Source organism: Acartia tonsa, chromosome 9, assembly GCF_053477335.1.
Source record: "Acartia tonsa isolate MP-2025a chromosome 9, ASM5347733v1, whole genome shotgun sequence".
Classification (NCBI taxonomy): domain Eukaryota; kingdom Metazoa; phylum Arthropoda; class Copepoda; order Calanoida; family Acartiidae; genus Acartia; species Acartia tonsa.
In genome coordinates this window covers 26,617,017-26,643,613 of record NC_137268.1, presented here as the reverse complement: position 1 = coordinate 26,643,613, position 26,597 = coordinate 26,617,017, and the positions used below count along the sequence as shown (strand labels likewise).

Sequence of the window (26,597 nt, the reverse complement as noted above, 5' to 3'; positions counted from 1 at the left end):
TTTCAAATCTACATTAATGTCCCTTTGAATACTTTGCCTCAAATGTTTTTTTTCAGATAATATCTCCCTTCTTGAGTTCTTAGAGTCCTTTTTTTTAAAATTTGCATAATAAAATTAAATGCGTACAAAGACAAAACATTATTATAAGGCTTCCATAATATTAATCAACCTTGGAGGGATAGGATAATGAATGTTAAATTTTCTTCTAAAAATAGAATAAAATTTTGCCTTTGATACTGTGTATGTTTTAGGGGTGAGGGGTAGGGTGTTAATGGCAGTTAAATGGCGGAGCACAAAAACTCCTCCATACTCTTAACTTAAAATAAATAAAAATTAAGGGTTGGAGGGATAGTTTTTCGGTTGTTGATTACTGTAGGTTAGGTTAGGTTAGTTCATATTGAGTACTAGATAGTACCGCAGGGTTAGGGGTCCGCTGTGTTGTTTTCCCCCTCCCTTTATCTAAAAACAAGGATGACAACATCCATAAGTAGCGAAGCCAAAAAAAATTCATGGATGGGAATACGGTTGTTTTCTTAAAACGACAGGAAATTTAATTTTTATCTCCTTAACTTACCAAAGAAGTTGTATCAACTTTTTTGCTTTTTATTTAAGATAGCTAGCCGGTTCTTTCAGTAAGTAGTACATGTAAAATTTTTCATAGAATTCAGATATGCAATCGGTTTTTTTGTAGACCTCTTATTTTTTAAGTAATTTAAGTTTTTTAAAAAAATAATTAAGTCGGTTTTAAGGTACTAAAACGCAACAAAATTAAAGAAGAAAATAGCCAGTATGAACAAAAATAGTAAGATCTTTAATTTGACACCTTACTTTTAAAATTCTGTTGAGTAATTGTTGAAAAAATCTATTATTTTAACCTCGGTTTAATCAAAACATTAAACCTAAATATTTTCTCATACAGACATAAAAAATATGGGTTCATATATACCATTAGAATGAGAAAAATAATATGAATCCATTCTAAGCCAAATTGAAAAAGTTTTAAAAAATTGTAATAAAAAATAGAAAAAATATAAAGTTTATTTTAAGAATTGTAACTACTAAACTAGCCAATCACAAATCGCAAAAATTGACGAATCGGGAAGCTTAACCTATAAAATCAACCTATAGAATTGCCAGAAAAAAAGGAGAACGTTCATACAATATATACAATAGATACTACAATAAATATAGTGATATTAAAGAACATGTAAAGAATGAAAAATTATGAACAAATATGCATCAGTCTGTTTATAAACTTCAAAACAATGCAGTTAAAAATACATTATTGTTTCTTGTGTTTAAAAAATATCTGCTACATTGCATTGTCTTTTGTTTAGGTTTGGTTCAAGCTAACCCTTTAAAGCCGAAAATTATGATTCTTAAAATAAACTTATTTTTTTTATTATAGTTTTATAAAACTTTTTCAATTTTGCTTAGAATAGATTCGTAATATTTTTCTGATTCTAAAGGTATATATGAACCCATGTTTTTTATGTCTGTTTGAGAAAATATTTAGGTGTAAAGTTTTTATTAAACCGAGGTTAAAAAAATAGATTTTTTCAATAATTACTTAACAGAATTTTAAAAGTAAGGTGTCAAATTAAAGATCTTACTATTTTTGTTCATACTGGCCATTTTCTTCTTTTATTTTGTTGCGTTTTAGTACCTTAAAACCGACTTAATCTTTTTTTAAAAAAACTTAAATTACTTAAAAAATAAGAGGTCTACAAAAAAACCGATTGCATATCTGAATTCTATGAAAAATTTTACATCTACTACTTACTGAAAGAACCGGCTAGCTATCTTAAATAAAAAGCAAAAAAGTTGATACAACTTCTTTGGAAAATCGGACATGTACATTGTACATAAGAGAAATGGAAAAATAAGGAAAAAAATAAAAATAGCCAAAAACCTGCATAAAGGCAGTCTGACTGTCATGGTTGTTTTCTTTAAACGACAGGAAATTTAATTTTGATATCTATAACTGAAAATTTTTTGGAAATCGGACCATAAACACCAAAGATATGGAGAAAAATGTGAAAAATACAAAAATAGCCTAAAACTTGTTTAAAGGTAGTCTGACCATCATAGTTGTTTTCTTTAAAATACAGGAAATTTAATTTTGATTTCTATAACTGAAAAAATTTTGGAAATCGGACCATAAACACCAAAGATATGGAGAAAAATGTGAAAAATACAAAAATAGCCTAAAACCTGCTAAAAAGCGGTCCGACCGCCATTGATGTTTTGTAGTTAATTGTGCTCCTTAATAATAGGAATGTGGCATTCTATCTTTTATAGGAGCTGAGTAAATCCCATTTCCCCCATAGCGTTACGGACGGACTGACGGACAAAGTGAATTATAGATTAGCTTCGCTACTAAAAACATGAACTTGAAAGGTAATGGGGCATAGAATAGTATAAAATGTATTTGACAGTCCATCCATCCTGACACTCTACCAAGGACAGGAGATATCGCACCTAATTAAAAACTATTTCAACTCTAAACTTTTTTGCACAAACAGCATCTGTACATTTATCGTTAGGGATAAGACAATGGACGATAAATTGGTGCACATATCCAAATATTCTAAAAAATTCCCAAAATTGTAGAGCCATTAAAATTATTTTGTGACAATTTGTTAATAATCATAACAGCATAACCCAACCTATCAAGCCATTTTGGTTCAAACAGACATACAGACATACTTTTGGATCAACTGCAGTTTACCGTAAAATATTCCTTGTAACGAATTTTAAAGGCTGCTAGCTGCCAAACGGCTGAACGTACAGATCATACCCGCACACAATTTTAAGCGGCATAAGAAGAAATAGCCAAGATTCAATATTGCACAGGGAAAGCTTCTCTGAAGAAAAAACGTGTAAAATAGGTCTTTTTCGCGCATTTCTCTGCACTGCGAGATAATTATGCATTATTGATTTATGGCTATTCCAGATTATTTGTACACTAGTCGCCGGAAGGAAAAAGCAGTTTTTTGAAAGGGGCTATCTGAGATTATTACAGATTCTGATATATACATATATAGACAAATGAAAAATGCAAAAAACGAAATCAAAAGCGTTCCTTCTTGGGAGAAAATCCGGGAAAAAGATTTTAGCTATTTTTAACCTAAAATTCACATTGGCAAGCCTGTATAAAAATATACACACATTTTAAACATGTCATTGCTTAGCACCTAGAAGTGGTAGAAAAATGCTACACATGCCATTGGAAAGCTCATAACCTCTAGTTTTCTTATTGGTATATAACGTTTTTGTACTATTATCAGTTTTTGAGCTATTCTCTGAAGTATACACAAGTTTTAAAAATGCAGTTTTTTCTTGAGAATTTTTAGTCTGATACTTTTTACACAAACCTTTTTTAGATTATATTACTAAGCACCTAGGAGTTATGATTATTATTAGTTATAAAATTATTTTATATAGGTAAAATTTTATATTTTGGGTACTTTCAATTTTAGCTTAATTAAAAATTGTCTTTGAAATGTGTATAGTTTGTATTAAGAACCAAGGAGGGAGGGGGGGGAGTTTATACACTTATAGGAAATGAAATTCAGTATAAATTTTTGCCCTGGATGTTTTTGGGCTTGTTGTTATAGTTATTAACCTTTTTGTAAAATCTCTTATATGATTAAATCTACCAGTAAAACTTTAAAAATTGAATTTTGGCACTTTTCTTCTAGGGGCTAGTGGGTTAAAACAGCCCTCAAAACACTAAAATCTAAGGTCTGAGCATATTTTTTGAGATATCAAGCCAATTTTTTTAATGTAAACCTTTTTTACATAATTAAGCTAAGTAGTCACTAAAGATTTCATTTTGTCACTTTTTTTCTTGGGGTTAGTGGTATGTAACACCCCCCAAAACACTAAAATTTAAGGCTTGAGCTTATTTTTAGAGATATCAAGATTTTTTTTTTAATTTAAATTTTTTTCTCCTAATTGAGATAAGTAGCCACTATAGATTTTATTTAGGCACTTTCCTTCTTGGGCTAGTTGGGTAAAACAACCCCTTAAACATTAAAATTATATCTCAGTATCATATTTTGCCCTGGCTGTTTGGACTTGTTGTTATAGTTATCAAATTATTTTTTTTCAATATTTTCTTATATGATTGGATCTACCTTTAAAGCTTTAAAAATTAAATTTTGGCACTTTTCTTTAGGGGCTTTTGGGGTAAAAAGCCCCTAAAACACTAAAATTGTAAATAATGAGATGATTTTTAAAGATATCAAGCTAATTTTTTAATGTAAACATTTTTCACATAATTGAACTAAGTAGTCACTAAAGATTTCATTCTGGCACTTTCTAGAGTCTAGTGGGGTAAAACACCCCCCAAAATACAAATATCATGAGTTCTGAGCTTATTTTTAAAGATATCATGTTGAATTCTAATGAAAACTTATTTCACATAATGAAGAAAAAAAATAATTTAGACCTTGAAAGAGAGTGCCTAATTGAAATCTATATTGATTTGAAAAAAAAGTATTCATTAACAAAATCAGCCCGATATTTTTAAAAATAAGCCAAGAACTTAAAGTTTTAGTAGTTTTGGAGCAGTTTTACCCCACTAGTCCATAGAAGGAAAGTGCCAAACTTAAGTTTTACTGGTAGTTTAATCATATAAGAGATTTTACAATGATCAGGTTTATAACTATAACAACAAGCCCAAACAACCAGAGCAAAATTTTATACTGAATTTCATTGCCTATAAGTGTATAAACTCTCCTTCTCACCTTGGATGTTATAAGTTTACAATTGGGGGGGGGGGGGGGTGTTTCACCCCACTATCACTTAGAAAAAAGTGTTTAAATGAAATCTTTAGTTGCTTCTTAGCTCAAGTATTTGAAAAAGTTTACATTAAAAATCAGCTTGTTATATCTAAAAATAAGCTCAACCCTTAAATTTTAGTGTTTTGGGGGGTGCTATACCCCACTAACCCCAAGAAGGAAAGTGCCAAAATGAAATCTTTAGTAGCTACTTAGCTCAGTTATGCAAAAAAAGTTTACATTAAAAAAATTGGCTTGTTTTCTCTAAAAATAAGCTCAGACCTTAGATTTTAGTGTTTTGGGGGCTGTTTTAACCCTAGAAGAAAAGTGCCAAAATTCAATTTTTAAAGTTTTACTGGTAGATTTAATCATATAAGAGATTTTACAAAAAAAAGTTAATAACCATAACAACAAACCCAAAAACATCCAGGGCAAAGATTTATACTGAATTTCATTTCCTATAAGTGTATAAACTCCCCCCCTCCCTCCTTGGTTCTTAATACAAACTATACACATTTCAAAGACAATTTTTAATTAAGCTAAAAATGAAAGTACCCAAAATATAAAATAATTATATAACTAATAATAATTATAACTCCAAGGTGTTAAGTAATATAATCTAAAAATGGTTCATGTAACAAGTATCAAACTTAAAATTCTCAAGAAAAAACTGCATTTTTAAAACTTGTGTATACTTCAGAGGATAGCTCAAAAACTGATAATTATACAAAAACGTTATATACCAATATGAAAACTAGAGGTTATAAGCTTTCCAATGGTATGCGTAGCATTTTTCTACAACTTCTAGGTGCTGAGCAATGCCATTTTTAAAATGTCTGTATATTTTTTGCAGGCTTGCCAATGTGAATTTTAGGTTAAAAATAGCTAAAATCTTTTTCCCGGATTTTCTCCCAAGAAGGAACGCTTTTGATTTCGTTTTTTGCATTTTTCATTTGTCTATATATGTATATATCAGAATCTGTAATAATCTCAGATAGCCCCTTTCAAAAAACTGCTTTTTCCTTCCGGCGACTAGTGTGTAGGCCTTCTTATGCCGCTTAAAACAGTGTGCGGGCATGATCTGTACGTTCAGCCGTTTGGCAGCCAGCAGCCTTTAAATTTAATAGATTTTTGGAAATATTCGTTACCAGGAACTGCGGTTGATCCATATATATTTGAAACACTTTACATTAACAACATACTTTTAACAAACATACATAAAGCAGATTTCAACATAACGACTTTTTAGTTGATTAAAACTAGAAACGAAACGCATTATAAATTGTACCATTATTAATATGCCAAGTTTGTACTGGACAGGACAATTTTAACATACTTATTTAATAAGTATATTTGCGATTACTTTTATTTAATGAAATCTTCCAATTTTTAACATTTACAAAACGGCCTGCTTTATTGCATCAAGATCCATGACAGATCTATAGAGGAAATAAACGTCTATAAATGAGCTCGAGTCTTCCAATAGTAAAGTGTTAAAAACTCATAGTGCTCCAATAATCCTCATTAAACTCTCATTGACCTAAGCGATAAGACCTTTATCCTATTTGTTTATGGAAATGAATGAAGTTTTTCACTTCATGTAGATATTTGAATTACATTGAAGTATTTAATCCTTATTTCATAAATAAAAAATATACGTTCATAATAGAGTAAATCTAAGAAAAGTGTATTTTAAAAGAATTCGATTGTGGCGACACTTCCTTTGTGTTAAAATATTAAAACTAAAATTCTAATCATATTAACCCTTTGGTGATGGTAATGTGAAAAAAATATAATTGAAAAAATCTTTTTAAAATCATTTAAATTGATAAAAATTTACTTCTTTCTTTTAGATAGTAATGGCGGGGGAGGAAAATTGATTTATTGAGAAATAGATAAATAGATATGTACTTATAGAAAACTAGCCAATAGCGATATAGTTATATTGAGCCAACTCTAGTATTAAAAATAAAAGCTATCTACGGACTGACTCTTAAGTCTAAATGTAGGAAAGCTTCGCTTTACAATATAAATATATTATAAACTTTATTATTTTTTTCAGAATATAAAAAAATGAAGTGAAGAAAAAACATTTTTATGAAGATTTGTATAAAATCTTTCCGTGACATCTATTAGTTTTGTTTAGTGAATTATAGCTTCATATTCTACATCATAGGGTAAAGAAATACGTAAATGGTCTTTACATTTTTATGGGGTTTCCCTCAAAGTGCCTTGTTGAGCAAAAATATTATCCCTCCCCCCGCATTATTGACATAAATTTAAAATAAGTGGGTTTGTAGTTTACCATTTGTTGTTTCTAACATGAGGCAGGTTAGGTTAGGTCATAATTGGTTCTGGGTAGCCCCGCAGGGATAGGGCATCAAGTGTAAAGAGGACCCAAATCCCCTTGTTTAAAAAAAATAGGGGTTGGGTTTCAGTGCTCGACAAGGCACTTGTTTAGGGAAATTGCCAAATTATTTCAGTAGCGAAGCCACTCTGTAAAAACATTCTATTGATCTGTCTATTTGACCGGCTAATTGGTCTGATTTTTAGTGTTAAAGCTACCCTATAATTTACTTTATAATTTTTCCGTCTGTCCGTAACGGTATGGTAGAAATGTAATTTTCTCAGCTGCTGTTCAAAACAGACGGCTGAATTTTTTGTAATTATCTGCACAAATTGCTCCGTCAGTCTGTCAGTCATGCTACAGTCCACTTTTACCTATATCTTTATCCTTAGAAAAAAAGCAAAGAAGAATAAATCCCCAGTGTTCAAATGAGAATATAAATCAACAAAACTAAATCTGATATTGTCTCCAAAATTGCAAGGAAAAAACTGTGAATAAAACCAAGGCAGGGGATGGACGTTGGACTGTAAATTATACTATATTTTATAAACGCCATACTTCATTCGTTGGCCTACAAACTTTTGGGACTTCTGAGTCGGTTTGTACAAAATATCTATGTTTGAACTTTTCAACTTATAATATTAATTTATAAAAAGGATTATCATGCATTAATAGTCCATTGTCTTATCCCTTAAGATCCCTAAGAAAAAGAAAGAGCAAAACGATGCGAAGACCTAATTCAACATCATCTTTTCGTGATGAGAGTGTTTCAGCTAAGTGGAATGACCTCAAGGAACAGTTACAGATTAATTGTTCATTTTTCTCCAGATTTTTTCTTGTTTCCTCCAGTAACCAGGAAGCAATCGTCACCAGCAATATTTCACCCTGAACTGCACGTGACTCGTTTATTTCAAATGTTTATTGGTCATTCAAAAGGGATATACAGACCATTATCATCTCTCGCAGTGCTCGGCAGCCGCTTTTCAGCCGCGTGTTAGCCTTAGGGAAATCAACCCTTGATAATCTTAAAAATCAGCTGACACAAATATGGCAATCCCTCTTTTCAAAAAAATTTTAACTCGAGGCATTATCATCCCATTCCCATTTCCATATTGCAGAAAACCAACCTTTTTATTGCAAGACTTTTGTCTGCAAGTCCTTACTGTGCATGATACTGGGTTGCACCCGGTTTGGGGCCAAAACATTCCCCTTACTCTCAAATTTACTGTAACGTGCTAGACATAACAGCAATTGGTACAACTTTTAACCTCTTTACCTATAACGCGGTTTAGGCCGAGAGAATCGAACACATCACCTATCAAAAAACGGTCGGTTGCGCTAGAGTCACGGTTACACCCTTACTGTAGAAAAGTTTCGCTTCAATAAATACTTAGTCTAAAAATTAAAGCTTCATCGTGGAACTATCATTTTCAAAATCCTTTCTTAATTCGTTTCCGGCTTATAATTAGTTTATAGACAGCTCACCGCGGATACGCAAATAAAACTTCCTTATTTTATTTTTCTTGAATTGTTTGACGATTGCTTAATAAGTTTTAAAATATTTCAGATGAAAAAAAATCTAGAAAAACTGGTAGATATTTAGATTTTGTAAGAGGTTTAAACCTCTGGGCATGCTTATAAGTCAAAATTGTTTTTCTTCAATTGTCATATCCCTAGTCTCTTAAGTTTTATCAAAAACAGATCTTGATGTCGTTTCAAGTGTGATTTTGAATAAAAGGTGGGTTGTAGACCGTAACTGTTTTTAGAGTAGCGCAGCTATTCTAAAATAAGACATGTCCGTACGTTCGTCCGTTCGTCACTAAGTCTTAGTACTAAGGCTTACAAAGTTTCAATATCTCTAACGTTCCGCCAATAATTTTAATCTACAGAATGAATGGGTAATTCATGGTAAAATTCCTGGATTTTATAGCTTTTATGAATGTTGTCATCCTTGTTTTTTTATGAAGTATATAAATAGGTTCTTGTTAGTTACAGGAAAATTAGAAAAAAGTTTATGCAGTCAAAACTAGGATGATTCCTTTTAATAGTGGCGTTGCTTTTATGGAATTTATTCAATGGTTATATTTAAGATAACACACAGTAAATCCATAAAATCTGTCCCCATTGTACTGGTCCCCAAAGTTTTATAAACATGTTCTCTCATCCCTTGACTTAAAAAATTTATTCTATCTACTGAAGGGGTGTTTTGTTTATAATAATTGGGAATGTACTCAACGTATACTAGTATAGTCCATTATCTTATCTCTTAAGATCTCTTGTAAACACATCTGTTTTAGAGAAGAGATAAACAGGTGAAAATATGTAAAATAACAGACGGACTGACACGAGGAAATTATAGAGTATCTTCACTTCAAAAAATACTAAAACTTTAGTGTTGCTACGAAAATACAACAAATTACAATTAGTCGGTTAGACAATTCTATTATATAAAGGAGTCTTATACAAAACATCTCAGAAATTGCTGGTCCAAACGGGTTATTCTTTTCAGGGAAGCTTTATAAATATTTTTCGGTGGTTTTAGGCTATTTTCCTTACCTCCATAGCAGTACCCGCCAACACTGTCTATAATCAGATGCGATTAAAACCCATTGTTTGTCCTATTTAGCTAATTTTAGAACCTTTTTTTTGTTATTTTTATATCAATTCTAAAGATAGATGGTAATTTCCGTTATTTTGATACTACACCTTTTAACACCCCCTCAGCTTAATATAGCTTATTATTGTAACAGGGAGGTAACGGACGTTGGTCTATACCTAAAGTTTTTTATACATGTTCTATCAATCGTTGGCCTAAAAACTTTTGCGTCTTTTAAACAATCTTGATTTGTAACTAACTAGTAGTGTGATATCTTTTTAACCCATAATTTTTATCCACAGAAGGGGTGATATTGTTCTTTTCAAGTCGAGGTTTATATTGATTAATAGTCTATTATCCCTTAAATTAAATTATATTAAATAAAAGCGGTCATTGTTGACTTATTATCGATAACAAAGATAATTAAATGACTATTTCTCAAAGAAGGTGTATCAACTTTTTTTTTTATAGCTAGCCGGTTCTTTTAGTAAGTAGTAGATGTAAAATTTTTCATAGAATTCAGATATGCAATCGGTTTTTTTTGTAGACCTCTTATTTTTTAAGTAATTTAAGTTTTTTAAAAAAATAATTAAGTCGGTTTTAAGGTACTAAAACGCAACAAAATAAAAGAAGAAAATGGCCAGTAAGAACAAAAATAGTAAGATCTTTAATTTGACACCTTACTTTTAAAATTCTGTTGAGTAATTATTGAAAAAATCTATTTTTTTAACCTCGGTTTAATAAAAACTTTAGACCTAAATATTTTCTCAAACAGACATAAAAAACATGGGTTCATATATACCTTTAGAATCAGAAAAATATTACGAATCCATTGTAAGCAAAATTGAAAAAAAAGTAAAAAAATTAAAAATTAAACAAATGGCCAATTGTGTTTTTTGTTCAGGCAACACTATCGTCTTCCCTTTTTTACCCCCTCTTTACCCCCTATTTACCCCCTTCCCATTTTTATACTCAATTCAAGAATTAAGACGTTACCTGTACAATATAATATGATATTTTCATATAATTCCTTTTATTGTAGTTTATATACTATATTGTAAACTTTTTTTTCAATTTTGCTTACAATGAATTCGTAATATTTTTCTGATTCTAAAGGTATATATGAACCCATATTTTTTTTATCTGTGAAATAATAAAATTAAGTTCAAAGTTTTTATTCTCGTGGGTTTAAAAAAATCGATTTTTTCAATAATTACCTGACAGAATTGAAAAAGTAAGGTGTCAAATTAAAGATCTTACTATTTTTGTTCATAATGGCCATTTTCTTTCTTTTTTTTTTGTTGCATTTTAGTACCTTAAAATCGACTTAATTTTTTTTTTTTAAAACTTAAATTACTTAAAAAATAAGAGGTCTACAAAAAAAACCGATTGCATATCTGAATTTTATGAAAAATTTTACATCTACTACTTACTAAAAGAACCGGCTAGCTATAAAAAAAAAAGTTGATACACCTTCTTTTCATGATATCAAAATAGTCATTTATAATATACATTATTCCAGAGCTGGATCTTTAAATCATTTATGTGGTAAGCCAGATCGGGGTGAGCCGAATTTTAGCTAAACACAGCGCGGCATTTCATAAAATGCTGTGCTCTCATTAGAGGAAAGTTGGCTCACCCCGATTTGGCTCATTACTAAAATGATTTAAAGATCCAGCTCAGTACTATATTGATATAACACCAGGACATAAGTTTGATAGGGTACTCCACCAATACCATAAATTAAATCACTAAATATTTTGTTCTAGAGTTTGAGGGGAGGGGGGGAAGTTAACCTCCCGTTGAAAATATAGAATTTTGCCAAAAAGTTTTATCAAGGACTTATCATTTAATTATGACCTCGTAAAAAAACAATTCGAGGTGGTAGAAAAAAAGTATTTTAACAAGTACAATTATGTCTACTAGTAGTGCAGCAATAACAGGCTAACAAAAACAGAACAGTACACAGTAAAGCATAATACAGTAAAATATGTATAAGACTAATATTTACAGGCATCTATAATGCAAAGTACAACGATGTGTGTCCGTCTTTCTCAAGCATCAAGATCTCGCTAACCACTGAACCGATCAGGCTGTACTTTTCAGGAAATATTCCTTTTAGTTATGTTGTGGTTTTAGGCTATTTTCTGTTGGGGCGAAGCCACTGGTTGCTTATAAACCACCAAAGTTATTTATGTAATTAAATTTTTGAATTTCTTTGTGTATTAATAAATTTATGGATCATGGAAAGAAAACAAAGTCATTCCTTAATTAGGACAGAAGTTACCTTCCTAGGAAGGACATAAGTAGCTTCCCTTATGTGAGAATTTGTTAGATGAAGGGCATAACTTGTCTCCCTTAACAAAGATTTTGCAAGATGAAGGACATAAGTAGCCTCCCTTCACCACACAAAACCTAGCTTTTTGGTCCTTCACATAGCAAAATCTTGCATAAAATAGTTTATCTGTCCTTCACATAGCAAATTCTTGCAAAACATAGCAAATTCTTGCAAATCATAGCAAATTCTTGCAAAACATAGCATTTATGTCCTTCACATAGCAAATTCTTGCAAAACATAGCAAATTCTTGCAAAACATAGCATTTATGTCCTTCACATAGCAAATTCTTGCAAAACATAGCATTTATGTCCTTCACATAGCAAATTCTTGCAAAACATAGCAAATTCTTGCAAAACATAGCAAATTCTTGCAAAACATAGCAAATTCTTGCAAAACATAGCAAATTCTTGCAAAACATAGCATTTATGTCCTTCACATAGCAAATTCTTGCAAAACATAGCAAATTCTTGCAAAACATAGCATTTATGTCCTTCACATAGCAAATTCTTGCAAAACATAGCATTTATGTCCTTCACATAGCAAATTCTTGCAAAACATAGCAAATTCTTGCAAAACATAGCATTTATGTCCTTCACATAGCAAATTCTTGCAAAACTTAGCATTTATGTCCTTAACATAGCATTTTGGTCCTTCACATAGCAAAATCTCACAAAACATAGGTTTTTCTGACCTTTTTCTACCAGGAGATCAGAACTAAATCAGAACACACATAACAAGAGTTTTACATAATCTAACTCTGCATAAATTATGATAATTCATTATTATTACCCCTCCCCCCCCCCTTTTTAAAATGTACCCCTGCATAAATTATGATAATTCTTTATTTTTACCCCTCCCCCCCCCCTATTTAAAATTTACCCCTGCATAAATTATGATAATTTATGCTGAGTTAAATGTACTGTTTGAACTTCTACCTAACAGGATATGAGAACTGGGAGGTTGTGACACAAAAGAGGCCAGCTATGGTGCCATGTAGGAAAAGTGGCATTGCATTCTAGGGCCTAAAAGGCGTCATAGCTGGCCCCTTTTCAGTTCATCATATGACATGGGAAGGAGGTTGAGGAGCATTTTATGCAGTCTAAATTCCCAAGAATGCAATGCCACTTTTCCTACATGGCACCACCTCCCATGTCATATGATGGACACAAAAGAGGCCAGCTATGACGCCTTTTAGGAAAAGTGGCATAGAATAGTGGAATTTAGGCTGCATAAAATGCTCCTCAACCTCCTTCACATGTCATATGATGGACTGGAAAGGGGCCAATTGAATAATTGTTAATCTGAATGTACTATGTAAACACTCTTGTTATGTGTGTTCTGATTAAGTTCTCATATCCTGTTAGATAGAAGTTCAAACAGTACATTTAACTCAGCATAAATTATCATAATTTATGCAGGGGTAAATTTTAAATAGGGGGGGGGGGGAGGGGTAATAATAAAGAATTATCATAATTTATGCAGGGGTACATTTTAAATAGGGGAGGGGGGGAGGGGTAATAATAATGAATTATCATAATTTATGCAGAGTTAAATTATGTAAAACTCTTGTTATGTGTGTTCTGATTTAGTTCTGATCTCCTGGTAGAAAAAGGTCAGAAAAACCTATGTTTTGTGAGATTTTGCTATGTGAAGGACCAAAATGCTATGTTAAGGACATAAATGCTATGTTTTGCAAGAATTTGCTATGTGAAGGACATAAATGCTATGTTTTGCAAGAATTTGCTATGTTTTGCAAGAATTTGCTATGTTTTGCAAGAATTTGCTATGTGAAGGACATAAATGCTATGTTTTGCAAGAATTTGCTATGTGAAGGACATAAATGCTATGTTTTGCAAGAATTTGCTATGTTTTGCAAGAATTTGCTATGTGAAGGACATAAATGCTATGTTTTGCAAGAATTTGCTATGTTTTGCAAGAATTTGCTATGTTTTGCAAGAATTTGCTATGTGAAGGACATAAATGCTATGTTTTGCAAGAATTTGCTATGTTTTGCAAGAATTTGCTATGTGAAGGACATAAATGCTATGTTTTGCAAGAATTTGCTATGTTTTGCAAGAATTTGCTATGTGAAGGACATAAATGCTATGTTTTGCAAGAATTTGCTATGTGAATGACAGAAATGCTAATTTTTGTGAGGTTTTGCTATGTAAAGGACAGAAAAGCTAAGTTTTGCAACTTGAAGGACATAAGCAGCCTTCCTAATGTAAGAATTTGTCAGACAAAGGACATAAGTCACCTCCCTTAAGTTAGATTTTGTTAGATGAAGGACATAAGTAGCCTTCCTTAGACCAATTTTCAGTGACTTCTGTCCTAATTAGGAATGACTTTGTTTTCTTTCCATGATCCAAATTTATTTTTAGAAAACTTTTTCCGTCATTTAATAAGTAGAAAATAAGTTTTTTCTTCTAAATATAGTTTATTTGACTTGTTCTAATTAAAGTTTATTTTTAAAATTTTACTTTTAATTATAGTTTATTTTATCATGTGAGAAAAGCAACTCTATTATATAGTCATTTACGTTCGTCTGTCCTAAATTAGGTTATATTACATATTTACATTTTCTATGGGAAGATTTTAAAACTTTGAATTAAACTACTCTGAGGGGAAAATGTACTGGTACTCAAAATCTATAAATACAATTCCTAATTTTTTGGCCAAAATTTTTATTTGGTTGGTTCAAACTGAAAGTCTTCAAAATTTTGCATTTATAATTTATAATCTACAGAAGGGTTAATTTTGTTATCATAATTGGGGATGTAGATTAATTTTTCGTCTAACGCTTATCCGGCAGTGTTGGTGTTGAAAACTACAAATCCCCTTAAAATTTTATTCATTTAAAAATAAGGTGGGTAGGGTTTCAATGCACGACAGGCACTTTGTGGAAAAGCACCAAAATTTGAATTATACTTGAATCTGTACCTGCCCTGCTAGGATTGGGAGCGGAGTATGAACGGCTTAAACAGCGGCTACACTTCCCCATCAAGTAACGGCTACACAGAAGCAGCGGCTAATATACAGGATTCAACAGATGGCGGTTACAGTCAACTAGCAGCTACAAATGGCAGCTATAGTCAGCTGTCAGCCACAAACGGTCACAATACTTCAGGAATTTTGTTAACTTAAATTATCTCTAAAGCAGGAAGGAGGGGATATTGGACTATAAATTATACGAGAGCACAAAGATTAATTGGCTTAAAAACTTACGAGACTTTTATTAAATCTTTATTTAATAACTACTGTCCTACCTTTTCCTTAAATAATTTTATCAACAGTCGGGGTAATTTTGTTTATCATAACTTCATTACTTCAATTTAATGTCTTATCCCCTCTCTAAGATCCCTGCAAAGAGGGTATCATTCTTAACGGGACAACAGTATAATTGCACGTTAAAGCAGCCAAGCTGCTATTTAAAGGCTTGTTTTTGGCTGCTGACCTCATAACAAATAAGGTTTTAAGTTAACATAAATTCTTAGGGAACGGGTACTCCCCCAAAATCGCCATTGACACGCCGAAAGCAAACCTTTCCGCCAAAGAAAAATTCATTCAGGTATATTTAAATCCTGTGCAGGTGTGCACAGAGTTTCACCAGGGGGGGGGGGGAGGTTGTGAAGCTTTAGGGGGTGCAATAGGGAAGCCGATAGGACAATTCTAACATTCCTAAGTCAACGATCAGAACTGTCTGTTAAAAGACATTCGGACATAAAGTGATGCTCGCAGCTGGCTAAAATAAATATACCACATTAGCAAGCCAAATCGACGATAAATTCCCCCCCTCCCCCCTGTCAATATACAAATCCACGTATATCCTATATCCATTACGTAAAGTAAAGCTAAACTTTTAATAAGTAAGTTAAATCTAATATAATCTTTTTCTACTATTAGGGTCGACCCGTCCATACGTCCATCCATACCATAGGATAACAGTAAGTTTATGCTATGTTTATGGATTTCAAACTTGTTTTTATTTTTAGTTTAAGAAACAGAGCACACGAAGATTTGTAAATATTAAGAACACAATTTCTGGGAAGTACAAGTAAGTATTTTTCAGTATGGCTTTAAAACCGATTAATATCCGATGGATTAGAACTGGTTCTGGGCTATACAGAAAAAAATATAGCGTATCATATTATAGACAATTTTCCATGAATTAAAAAATATAAATTATACAATTAATACCAGTTTTGTTGGCCCCTCAAGGCTAACAAAACTGGTTTTAATCTTATAGTTTTTAAACTTGATATCTGTGGAAAGCTGTTTATAATACGATGCGATAAATAAGTTATTATATAAAGTTATTCTAAGAATAAGGAAATGCAGGGAGGGAGGGGAACATAGAACTGTAAATTATTCTGTTATCCAAGTTTTATCAACACTTTTATTTATAAGTTGGCTACAATCTTTGGACAGTTAATAAATCTTAGAATCTAAACATCTAAACATATTTACCAATAATTTCAATCTTCAGAAGGGATAACTTTGTTTATCATAATTAGAGGAGTTCATCAATCCTTCATCCATTGTCTTTTACCTTCAGATCCTGGAAATTTTTTAAGGGGAGGGGGATCTTAAAATGTTTCTGGTTTATTTTTTACTTCGCTACTTATGTACATAATTATTTATGTTACTAAATACATTTATTGTATAACGAATAATGCAAAAAAAACATAAATGGTTGAGTAATAAAACATAAATTAAGTTGTATTTTTAGTAGCAAAGCTTCTCTAAAAAGTTCAATAGCTGAGTTAAATATAAAAAAAGATAATTATATTCACAAGAAGCGCTGCAATATTTATAAGTTTAGATTCTAAAAATCGTCGATAAACAAGGAATTATTTTTGTCATCTTAGTGGGGTATTTTTGAAGATGATTAAAGTCCCTGCACAGATTATGACGTCATACGATAGAATAGCCAACAATAGGCCAGTATACACTGTAATTGACCAATTGTAAAATTTCTGCTGATCTCTTATTGGTTATTCTATCGTATGACGTCATAATCTGTGGAGGGACTTTAATAATCTTCGGTACTTTTATTTTTAAGTTCGATGGACGATAAAATGATGTTCATCCCTATTGGTGATAAACAAAACTACCCTATTTAAACTTAGATTAAAGTTATTGATTAAAACGTTTGTAAATTGTTAGTTTGAACCAACCAACAAGGATTTAATAGTACTTAAAGCTTATCAGCAAAGAAATGAGAGAACGTGATTATAAATCTTTGAGTACTAATATAATGTATTGTATTAAGTCCCCAAATTCTATGCCTTTTATTAAGTAATTTAAATTTAAAAAATTTCAGACTAGCCTATGAGTTATGGTTTCATAAGCCTTTTTTTTTTATAAATGTAGGGTTTAGCAAATCTTAACCTGTAGGCTAGCCTAGTTTGTTTTATTAATAACATTCACGAAGTAACAATTGATTATTTTTATACTGGCGGCTACGCCTCTAGGGGTACTGTAGGAGGGGATAATTGAATTTGATAACCCAATTTATGGTTTTAGATTTAAAAAGAAAAAGTAAAAAAAATTTGGTGGTTGTACTCTCCCCCAAAATATTTTTATCCTTCCATGGATATATGAGAAGTTACCCGTAAAGGAGAACCATAGCGGTTCAGGTGAGCAAGATCCTTCTGTACAGACAAACAATTAGCCATTCTGTTACTTTATTATAAGGATTTTTCTACTAATATATCCGATAATATTGTACACAATTGCCCTTGTTGTTTTATTGAATAAGTTCATGTTTTACTTCAATTAAGGCTCAATAGGGGGAATAAATATTTTTTTACAAAAATGAAAATAAAATTGAAGGGCAGATAAAAAACTACTCGTGTAAAAAAACAATATTCACACTGTTTAAATTGTGATTGTAATTTTTATTTAAATATCCACCTGTCCTTCTGTCTTAAGTAAAGATAGCGCTGATGTTTGTAAATAAGCAACCATTATATGATTTACTCATGCTGTCGGTCAGGTTACAAAAGATATATTCGTAGAACATCTCCTCTATAACTCACTTTGTTCGTTTATCAATTTATTTTTTTTGTTTCGCTACTTATGGAAGTTCGCATCCTTATTTTTTTTTAGTTTTTTCTTAAATATGTGTAATTAAAGCGTAGCTTTTCTATAATCGGGTATCTGTTTTTTACAATGCTGATTCCTAGGACAAAAAAAAACACTGTTATTATAGCTGCGCTACTTAAGAATTAAATTTTTTGTTACAGGCGTGCAGAGGAATACAAGGATGAGGATATCCGAAGCGAGGTGTCAACAAGTCCAGCTGGAAACATTGACAGGGAACAACACAGGCATTTCTATCATCAAATAATATTTATTCCAGTATGGCTTCCAGACTGATTATTTACTGCTTAAGACATATTTTAAGCCATACTAAATCATAGTTTTGAGTGGACGTACGGACTTTCTGGTAACAATTATTGAGCAAGGACGGATGTATTGAACGCTCCTAATTACAGAAAAGTTTTGTTTTAAAATAAAAATAATATTTAAATGTTACAGAATATTGTGAACTATTTATATTTTAAAATATTTAGTATTTGTATTAGCTAAAGTACTTTTACGTTATAACAAAGTTACAAACGGGCAGACATTTATAATACAAAGTAGAATGATGTCTGTCCGTCCGTCTGTCTGTCTGTCTGTCCGTCCCTTAAGATCTCGATAACCACTGAACCGATTGGATTCTACTCTTTAGGGAATATACCTACTGGTCCTGTGGTTGTTTTAGGCTATTTTCTTGGGGGTTGGGACACCCCCAACCGGGCAACCCCCCCAAAACAAAAAAATCCCCCCCCATTTTTTATTTTTTGCTGAAGATTTCCTTGGTCCTTTTACGAATTTCGCAAATTTTTTTTTGATCACCTCTGGGTCAAAGCCCCTATAGGCTAGGGGCGAAGCCGCTAGTATATAAATTATAGAATAGCTGTGTTCATTAAAAAGAACACAAATGTTAAAAAGTATAGGGTACATGAAACATTTCAATCTATTTTATTGGAATTATTGGTATTTTTTCATGCATCTTGAGGGATAAGACAATAGAGATAAGAAATATACATTGTACACCACCATTTATGATAAACAAATCTATCCCTTTATGTAAGTAAAATTATTGGTCGAAAAGTTTGACAACTAAACATGATACATCGAATCATCAACCAAAATTTCAAGCGTCTGTCTTAAATATAAGCCGAGATAAACAAATTTCCCCCATTGCGTTACGGACGGATGGACTGGCGGGCGATCAGACTGCCGAACGTACAGACAAATTGAATTATAGAGATGCAACTAAAAAATACATACATCATAATTCAAGAGATGTTAAACCTATTCAGGGAGGGAGGTTACATTTATCGTTTTTTTGGCGTTTGAGTTTCCAAACGTTTCATCCACTAATTGTAATATAAAAAAGGGGTTATTTTGTATATCATCATTTTAATGATTATTGTCTTATCCCTTTAGATCCCTGATCATAATTACATAATAAGATTATCCTATGTTTACATATAATTATTTCTGATTGCCCGCACGTCTATGAATATCAGGGATATGAAGGGATAAGACAATTGATGCTAAATTGATACACATTTCCAATGATATGAAACAAAATTACACCGCTTTCCAAGTATTGCTTAAAAAGTTTCAACACTTCTAGTTTAGAACCAACCAACCAATAGTGAAACACCCATTTTTCATGGAAATTCCTCCATAATACGATACATGAATTTTCATTATTGCTTTGAAACAATTTTCAGCCCGTGGATATTAATGGAATACCATATATCATGCAAAAATATAGTTTAGAATCCCATAGTTTCTAAATGATATAAACACTGCATTAATCACAGACAGACAGACAGACAGACATATAACTAACAATAAACAAGGATGAATTCATCTATAAAAGTAAAGCTCAAAACTGAAGTCTATCAGTCGTGTAATAACATATTTTTTCTATTCAATTCATGTTTAAAATGTAATAGGCAAAATCCTACAAATATCTTAGGATTTCCTTACATTTTTATTGGTATCTTCGTAAGGTCATGGATAGGTACCTTATGCTAGCCTAAGAAACTTTATAGGATTTGCCCCAATAAGTTTTACATGAACTTACGGATTCTGATAATATTCATTTTTGTTACAGGAATCAATCTAGGTTTATTATTCAAGTAAATGATTTTAAGTCTAATTTCGGGGCATGTTTAGTGCGGAATAGAAAAATCTAAAATAATGTTTCATTAAAGTGGGTTTAAAATTATATCCTGCTTGACTTTTTGTCATTTTAAATACATAACCGATTCCTTTTTATTATTGTTAATGCTGCGCTTCCTATGGACCTAATTGTCCTTGTTTACTTGTGATACAGTAATTTAACTTGTCTGATTACATCCAGGGAGGAAGGGAGGGGACATTGGACTGTAAATTAGACTGGTATCCAAAGTTTTATTACAAGTTTTATCAATCGTCGACTAAAAAACTTTGTGTACAATATCAGTCCATCAGTGATCATTCCCTACACACAGACAGACATCCTGTTACTTTTTTTTACCAGGAAAAGCAAGGTTTAATATTAATGTACCAGGTACCTGTACTCTAGAGTATAAAAGATAATAATGATGGTAAAAATGATTTTTAGTTTACCTCCAACCTCGTGTGGACCAGCAATCAAATCATTCAGGTACAATTATTATATTTAAAAATTAACCAGCTGGTACCCCGCAGGGTTAGGCTTTACAGAGCTGGATCTTTAAATCATTTCAATGGTGATCTAAACTACCCTGCGCGAAATTTCAGCCAATCACAGCGGCGTATTTTAAATGGATCTACTGCAGTTCACGGTAAAATATTGCTGGTAACGAATATTGCCAAAAATCTATGAATTTTAAAGGCTGCTAGCTGCCAAGCGGCTGAACGTACAGATCATGCCCGCACACTGTTTTAAGCGGCACAAGAAGGCCTACAAATAATCTGGAATAGCCATAAATCAATAATGCATAATTATCTCGCAGTGCAGAGAAATGCGCGAAAAAGGCCTATTTTACGCGCTTTTTCTTCAGTGAAGCTTTACCTGTGCATCATTGGATCTTGGCTATTTCAGATTATTTGTAGGCCTTCTTATACCGCTTAAAATGGTGTGCGGGTATGATCTGTACGTTCAGCCGTTTGGCAGCTAGCAGCCTTTAAAATTCATAGATTTTTAGCAATATTCGTTACCAGCAATATTTTACCGTGAACTGCAGTAGATCCCATTAATGCGCCGCTGTGATTAGCTGAAATTTCGCGCGGGTTGGTTTAAATCACCATTGAAATGATTTAAAGATCCAGCTCTGGAAGATAAAAAAGGCATCCTCCCTCAAAGTGCTTAGTCGGACAAAAAAATATTCTCTCCCCTTGTTTCGAAATAATTGAAAATAAGAGACAGGGTAAGTTATTGTAAGGGCATAGGTAAGGTATAGGCCCTGCTGGGCTAAGGCTTCTCGGATTGGTTAGGCAAAGAATAGAAAACTACCCTCCCCTCCCTTTCTTAATCATTGATTTAAAAATTAGATTTTTTAATGTTGGGGACTGGGGGGCGGGGGAAGGCTTGAAGATAGCCACTTTGAGGGAAGTCACCGGTTAGTTTCAGTAGTTTCAGGAAAAGAGGGGGCATTGAAATGTAAATATTTACTGGCGTTAAAACTTTTAAGTACTTTTATTTTAATGAAGGGAAGGATAAATCAATTTTCCAACTGTCCTATTCACTTAAGATATATCCTTTGTTACATTCTTAAAATAATAATTTTAATATTTTTCTAGTAATGTTGGTAGGGGTATCAAAGCCTCCAAATCTTTACAAAATCTTGAGCAAATCACCAAGGTAATTTTCTTTTTCAGCTCTAATTTGAATTTTTAGATATGCCGCTAACATTAGCCAATCACGTGATTTCTTATCAAAATAACAGCTTATCATTGGTTTTATTCTGACAGAGGAGACTCCCGATAGGTTCATTTTAGCGGCAAATTCAGAAATGTTAATTAGGCTATATTTGTTGATAGCGCAGTAACTCTATAATTACTTTTGTCCCTACGCCACTCATTCTGAAATAGTAAGAAAATTGTTCCTATTTTTCATTCTTATAAAGTACATAATTTGTCATAAATGGTGATTTTTTGGCAATATTTTTAAATAAAGAATTTTCCAGTATGGCTTAGAAACCGACTAATATCATGTGGATTAGAACCGGTTCTCAGACATGCTGAAAATAATTAATTATCTCTAATCAAAGAGTAGCTGCGCTACTTAAAATACTGCATTGTAATTAACAAAAAAATCCCCAGTAACCTGTAATACAGAAAAATTTTTCATTCTCAGACAATTTATTATAAGCGGCTAGGGTGTGCCACTGAAGGGAGGGGGCAGAAAAAAAGTCTTAAACCTATATCGAGCCTCCCTCGAATGGAGATCTCTGTAAGTTTTGTGGTTAACGTGATCTTAACTAAAAAGATAAATATCTTGATTCAAGAAATATTTCTTTAATACGAAACGATACTCGATTTTTCAGTATGCGGCTCAGAACCGGTTCAAACCCTGAGGAAATTAATTGGATTATTTTGCAGGACGGGTGGCGCCAGGTGGCGGACAAAACAAGTTACCTGGGGCAGAATATCAAGCACAGATATAGCTCAAAGGTTAGTGCAGGGATCACAGGGGATAAAACATTTTATCTTGGACAAAATATCAAGCACAGTTATATCTTAATAGTTCAGGGATATTAGGGGATAAGACATGTTATCCAGGACAGAATATCAAGCACAGATATAGCGTAATAGTGCAGGGATATTAGGGGATAAGACATGTTATCTAGGACAGAATATCAAGCATAGATATAGCTTAATAGTGCAGGGATATTAAGGGATAAGACACGTTATCTAGGACAGAATATCAAGCACAGGTATAGCTTAATAGTGCAGGGATATTAAGGGATAAGACACGTTATCTAGGACAGAATATCAAGCACAGATATAGCTCAATAGTGCAGGGATATTAAGGGATAAGACACGTTATCTAGGACAGAATATCAAGCACAGGTATAGCTTAATAGTGCAGGGATATTAGGGGATAAGACATGTTATCTAGGATAGAATATCAAGCACAGATATAGCTTAATAGTTCAGGGATATTAAGGGATAAGACATGTTATCTAGGACAGAATATCAAGAACAGATATAGCTTAATAGTTCAGGGATATTAGGGGATAAGACATGTTATCTAGGACAGAATATCAAGCACAGATATTGCTTAATAGTTCAGGGATATTAAGGGATAAGACATGTTATCTAGGTCAGAATATCAAGCATAGATATAGCTTAATAGTGCAGGGATATTAAGGGATAAGACATGTTATCTAGGACAGAATATCAAGCACAGATATAGCTCAAAGGTTAGTGCAGGGATCACAGGGGATAAGACATGTTATCTATGACAGAATATCAAGCATAGATTTAGCTCAATAGTTCTGGAATATTAGGGGATAAGACATGTTATCTAGGACAGAATATCAAGAACAGATATAGCTTAATAGTGCAGGGATATTAAGGGATAAGACATGTTATCTAGGTCAGAATATCAAGCACAGGTATAGCTTTTTAGTGCCGGGATATTAGGGGATAAGACATGTTATCTAGGACAGAATATCAAGCACAGGTATAGCTTAATAGTGCAGTGATATTAGGGGATAAGAAATGTTATCTAGGACAGAGTATAAAGCACAGGTATAGCTTAATAGTGCAGGGATATTAAGGGATAAGACATATTATCTAGGACAGAATATCAAGCACAGGTATAGCTTAATAGTTCAGGGATATTAGGGGATAAGACATGTTATCTAGGACAGAATATCAAGCACAGATATAGCTTAATAGTTCAGGGATATTAGGGGATAAGACATGTTATCTAGGACAGAATATCAAGCATAGATATAGCTTAATAGTGCAGGGATATTAAGGGATAAGACACGTTATCTAGGACAGAATATCAAGCACAGGTATAGCTTAATAGTGCAGGGATATTAGGGGATAAGACATGTTATCTAGGACAGAATATCAAGCTTAGATATAGCCTAATAGTTCAGGGATATTAGGGGATAAGACATGTTATCTAGGACAGAATATCAAGCACAGATATAGATTAATAGTTCAGGGATATTATAGGATAAGACATTTTATCTAGGACAGAATATCAAGCACAGGTATAGCTTTTTAGTGCCGGGATATTAGGGGATAAGACATGTTATCTAGGACAGAATATCAAGCTTAGATATAGCCTAATAGTTCAGGGATATTAGGGGATAAGACATGTTATCTAGGACAGAATATCAAGCACAGATATAGCTTAATAGTTCAGGGATATTAGGGGATAAGACATGTTATCTAGGACAGAATATCAAGCATAGATATAGCTTAATAGTGCAGGGATATTAAGGGATAAGACACGTTATCTAGGACAGAATATCAAGCACAGGTATAGCTTAATAGTGCAGGGATATTAGGGGATAAGACATGTTATCTAGGACAGAATATCAAGCTTAGATATAGCCTAATAGTTCAGGGATATTAGGGGATAAGACATGTTATCTAGGACAGAATATCAAGCACAGATATAGATTAATAGTTCAGGGATATTATGGGATAAGACATTTTATCTAGGACAGAATATCAAGCACAGGTATAGCTTTTTAGTGCCGGGATATTAGGGGATAAGACATGTTATCTAGGACAGAATATCAAGCTTAGATATAGCCTAATAGTTCAGGGATATTAGGGGATAAGACATTTTATCTAGGACAGAATATCAAGCATAGATATAGCTTAATAGTTCAGGGATATTAGGGGATAAGACATGTTATCTAGGACAGAATATCAAGCACAGATATAGATTAATAGTTCAGGGATATTATGGGATAAGACATTTTATCTAGGACAGAATATCAAGCACAGATATAGCTAAGAGTGGAGGGATATTAGGGGATAAGTCTTGTTATCTTCTAGGACAAGAACTATGAGAAGCTACACTGTAAAGGAGAACAATGTTCAAAAATTTGTGAGATCCATCGGTAAATACAGACAGACGTCCTTTTACTTTATTATAAAGTATTATTTATTTTAGGTTGATATAAACAAGCTGGCCCCGAAGATGAACTACGAATCTTTAAACTCAGAAATAGACAGTGATGAAGAGAACAGACCTACAGACAACTTTTTCTAATAGCATAGCCGCGCATATGGAATCATAAGTTCTTGTTAGCTAATATTTTTATTTCAGTTTAAATAAACTTATTTATATTTAAGACAAACTGAAAAAATCTAAAATAGTTGGGGAAAATGCTTTTTATGGAGAAAAAAATTATTAGAATAATTTTAAAATACTACTAGAGACAAAATTGACTGGAATATTATAGAACTCACGAAATTTTTTTTAATGCCTAAAAACCATCCTAATTAATTAAACATACATAAACAATTGATAGTCTTTCAAAAAAAATTCATTTAGTCATTAAATAATACAAAATTAATTTTTTTCGTTTTGACTTTAGCAACGCCATCAATTTTAACACATTGAAGAGGAGATACTAATTTTGTTCTAAAACGCACAATTTTCAGAGTTAAAACATTAGTAATACCTTAATCTCTTCCTTTAAACTTGCTTGAAAATCGAAAACCTTTAAATCAACACATTTATTAATGTGTAGGAGTACAGCTCTTCACAAGTCATTTTTACCTGGAGGTCGATTGTGGAAAAACCCCTGCCTAATATCAAATTTTTTTTTCATAAATGGAATAGTCTATACTTGGGTAAAATATGGTATCAATTCTAGATTGGAGACGTTATTCAAACTAGTTCTATAACTGATTAATCTGTTTCCAAAAATTTAGCTTTCTTTCTTTACACTTCTTTGTACTTTTTTTTCTTTTCAAAATGATAAAATGTTTTAACAAATAGTCTTAAATATATGAGGTAATATAGATAGAAAAGGATATCCAGGGAGTTTGGCTAAATCTTCCCTTATTACCTCTTGGCAGATGAACTATCCCTTCCTGTTAAACCTACATAAATGGGACACAAAAAAATACAAAATTATGCATGAAAACAACTTTACAGTAGCGAAGCTACTTGAAAATTAATTTTGTTTAAACCATAGGGTGTGTTTTAGTTAATTATGAGAAAATATATCAACAGTAACGAAAAACTGCTGAGCTGCAAAATTGTTGTAATATTTATTAATAGCCACAGCCAGCGGCTGGTAGTTTGCAGCTCAACAGTTTTTTGTTACTGTTGATATATTTTCTCATAATTAACCAAAACAAACCCCCCCCCAAAAAAACAAGATTGCATGTTCAATTTTACAAGTTTAGCTGAATAATTGCACCAGTGGTCAGCCGCCAAACCGCCAAATTAAAAGTTTTGCAGAATATTTATAGACTGACCCATTGTATTATAATTCAGAGCT

General features: G+C 32.3%; 1 protein-coding gene and 1 long non-coding RNA gene across 2 annotated transcripts; both read left to right on the top strand.

Annotated features, from left to right (window-relative positions):
• The first annotated feature begins 6,847 nt into the window (after positions 1–6,847).
• On the top strand, positions 6,848–7,930 carry LOC145327800 (uncharacterized). The gene is made up of 3 exons (XR_013882247.1): positions 6,848–6,964; positions 7,527–7,639; positions 7,831–7,930. It is a non-coding gene; the product is annotated as an uncharacterized LOC145327800 (long non-coding RNA).
• A 7,060-nt stretch (positions 7,931–14,990) lies between these two features.
• LOC145328643 (uncharacterized) lies at positions 14,991–25,501 on the top strand. Its single transcript, XM_080172409.1, has 8 exons — positions 14,991–15,197; positions 15,565–15,637; positions 16,062–16,123; positions 18,318–18,401; positions 20,747–20,788; positions 21,907–21,967; positions 22,708–22,779; positions 25,256–25,501. The coding sequence occupies exons 1-8, from the start codon at positions 15,037–15,039 to the stop codon at positions 25,352–25,354; spliced, it is 654 nt and encodes a 217-aa protein (XP_080028535.1). The 5' UTR covers positions 14,991–15,036; the 3' UTR covers positions 25,355–25,501.
• Positions 25,502–26,597: the final 1,096 nt, after the last annotated feature.

Excerpts from the sequence above, each read along its gene's own strand:
- LOC145328643 (XM_080172409.1), top strand. The coding sequence starts at position 15,037 with ATGAACGGCTTAAACAGCGGCTACACTTCCCCATCAAGTAACGGCTAC. Across the intron at positions 15,638-16,061 it reads CCAAAGAAAAATTCATTCAG|TTTAAGAAACAGAGCACACG; the intron begins GTATATTTAAAT and ends TTTTATTTTTAG. Across the intron at positions 18,402-20,746 it reads ATTGACAGGGAACAACACAG|TTTACCTCCAACCTCGTGTG; the intron begins GCATTTCTATCA and ends AATGATTTTTAG.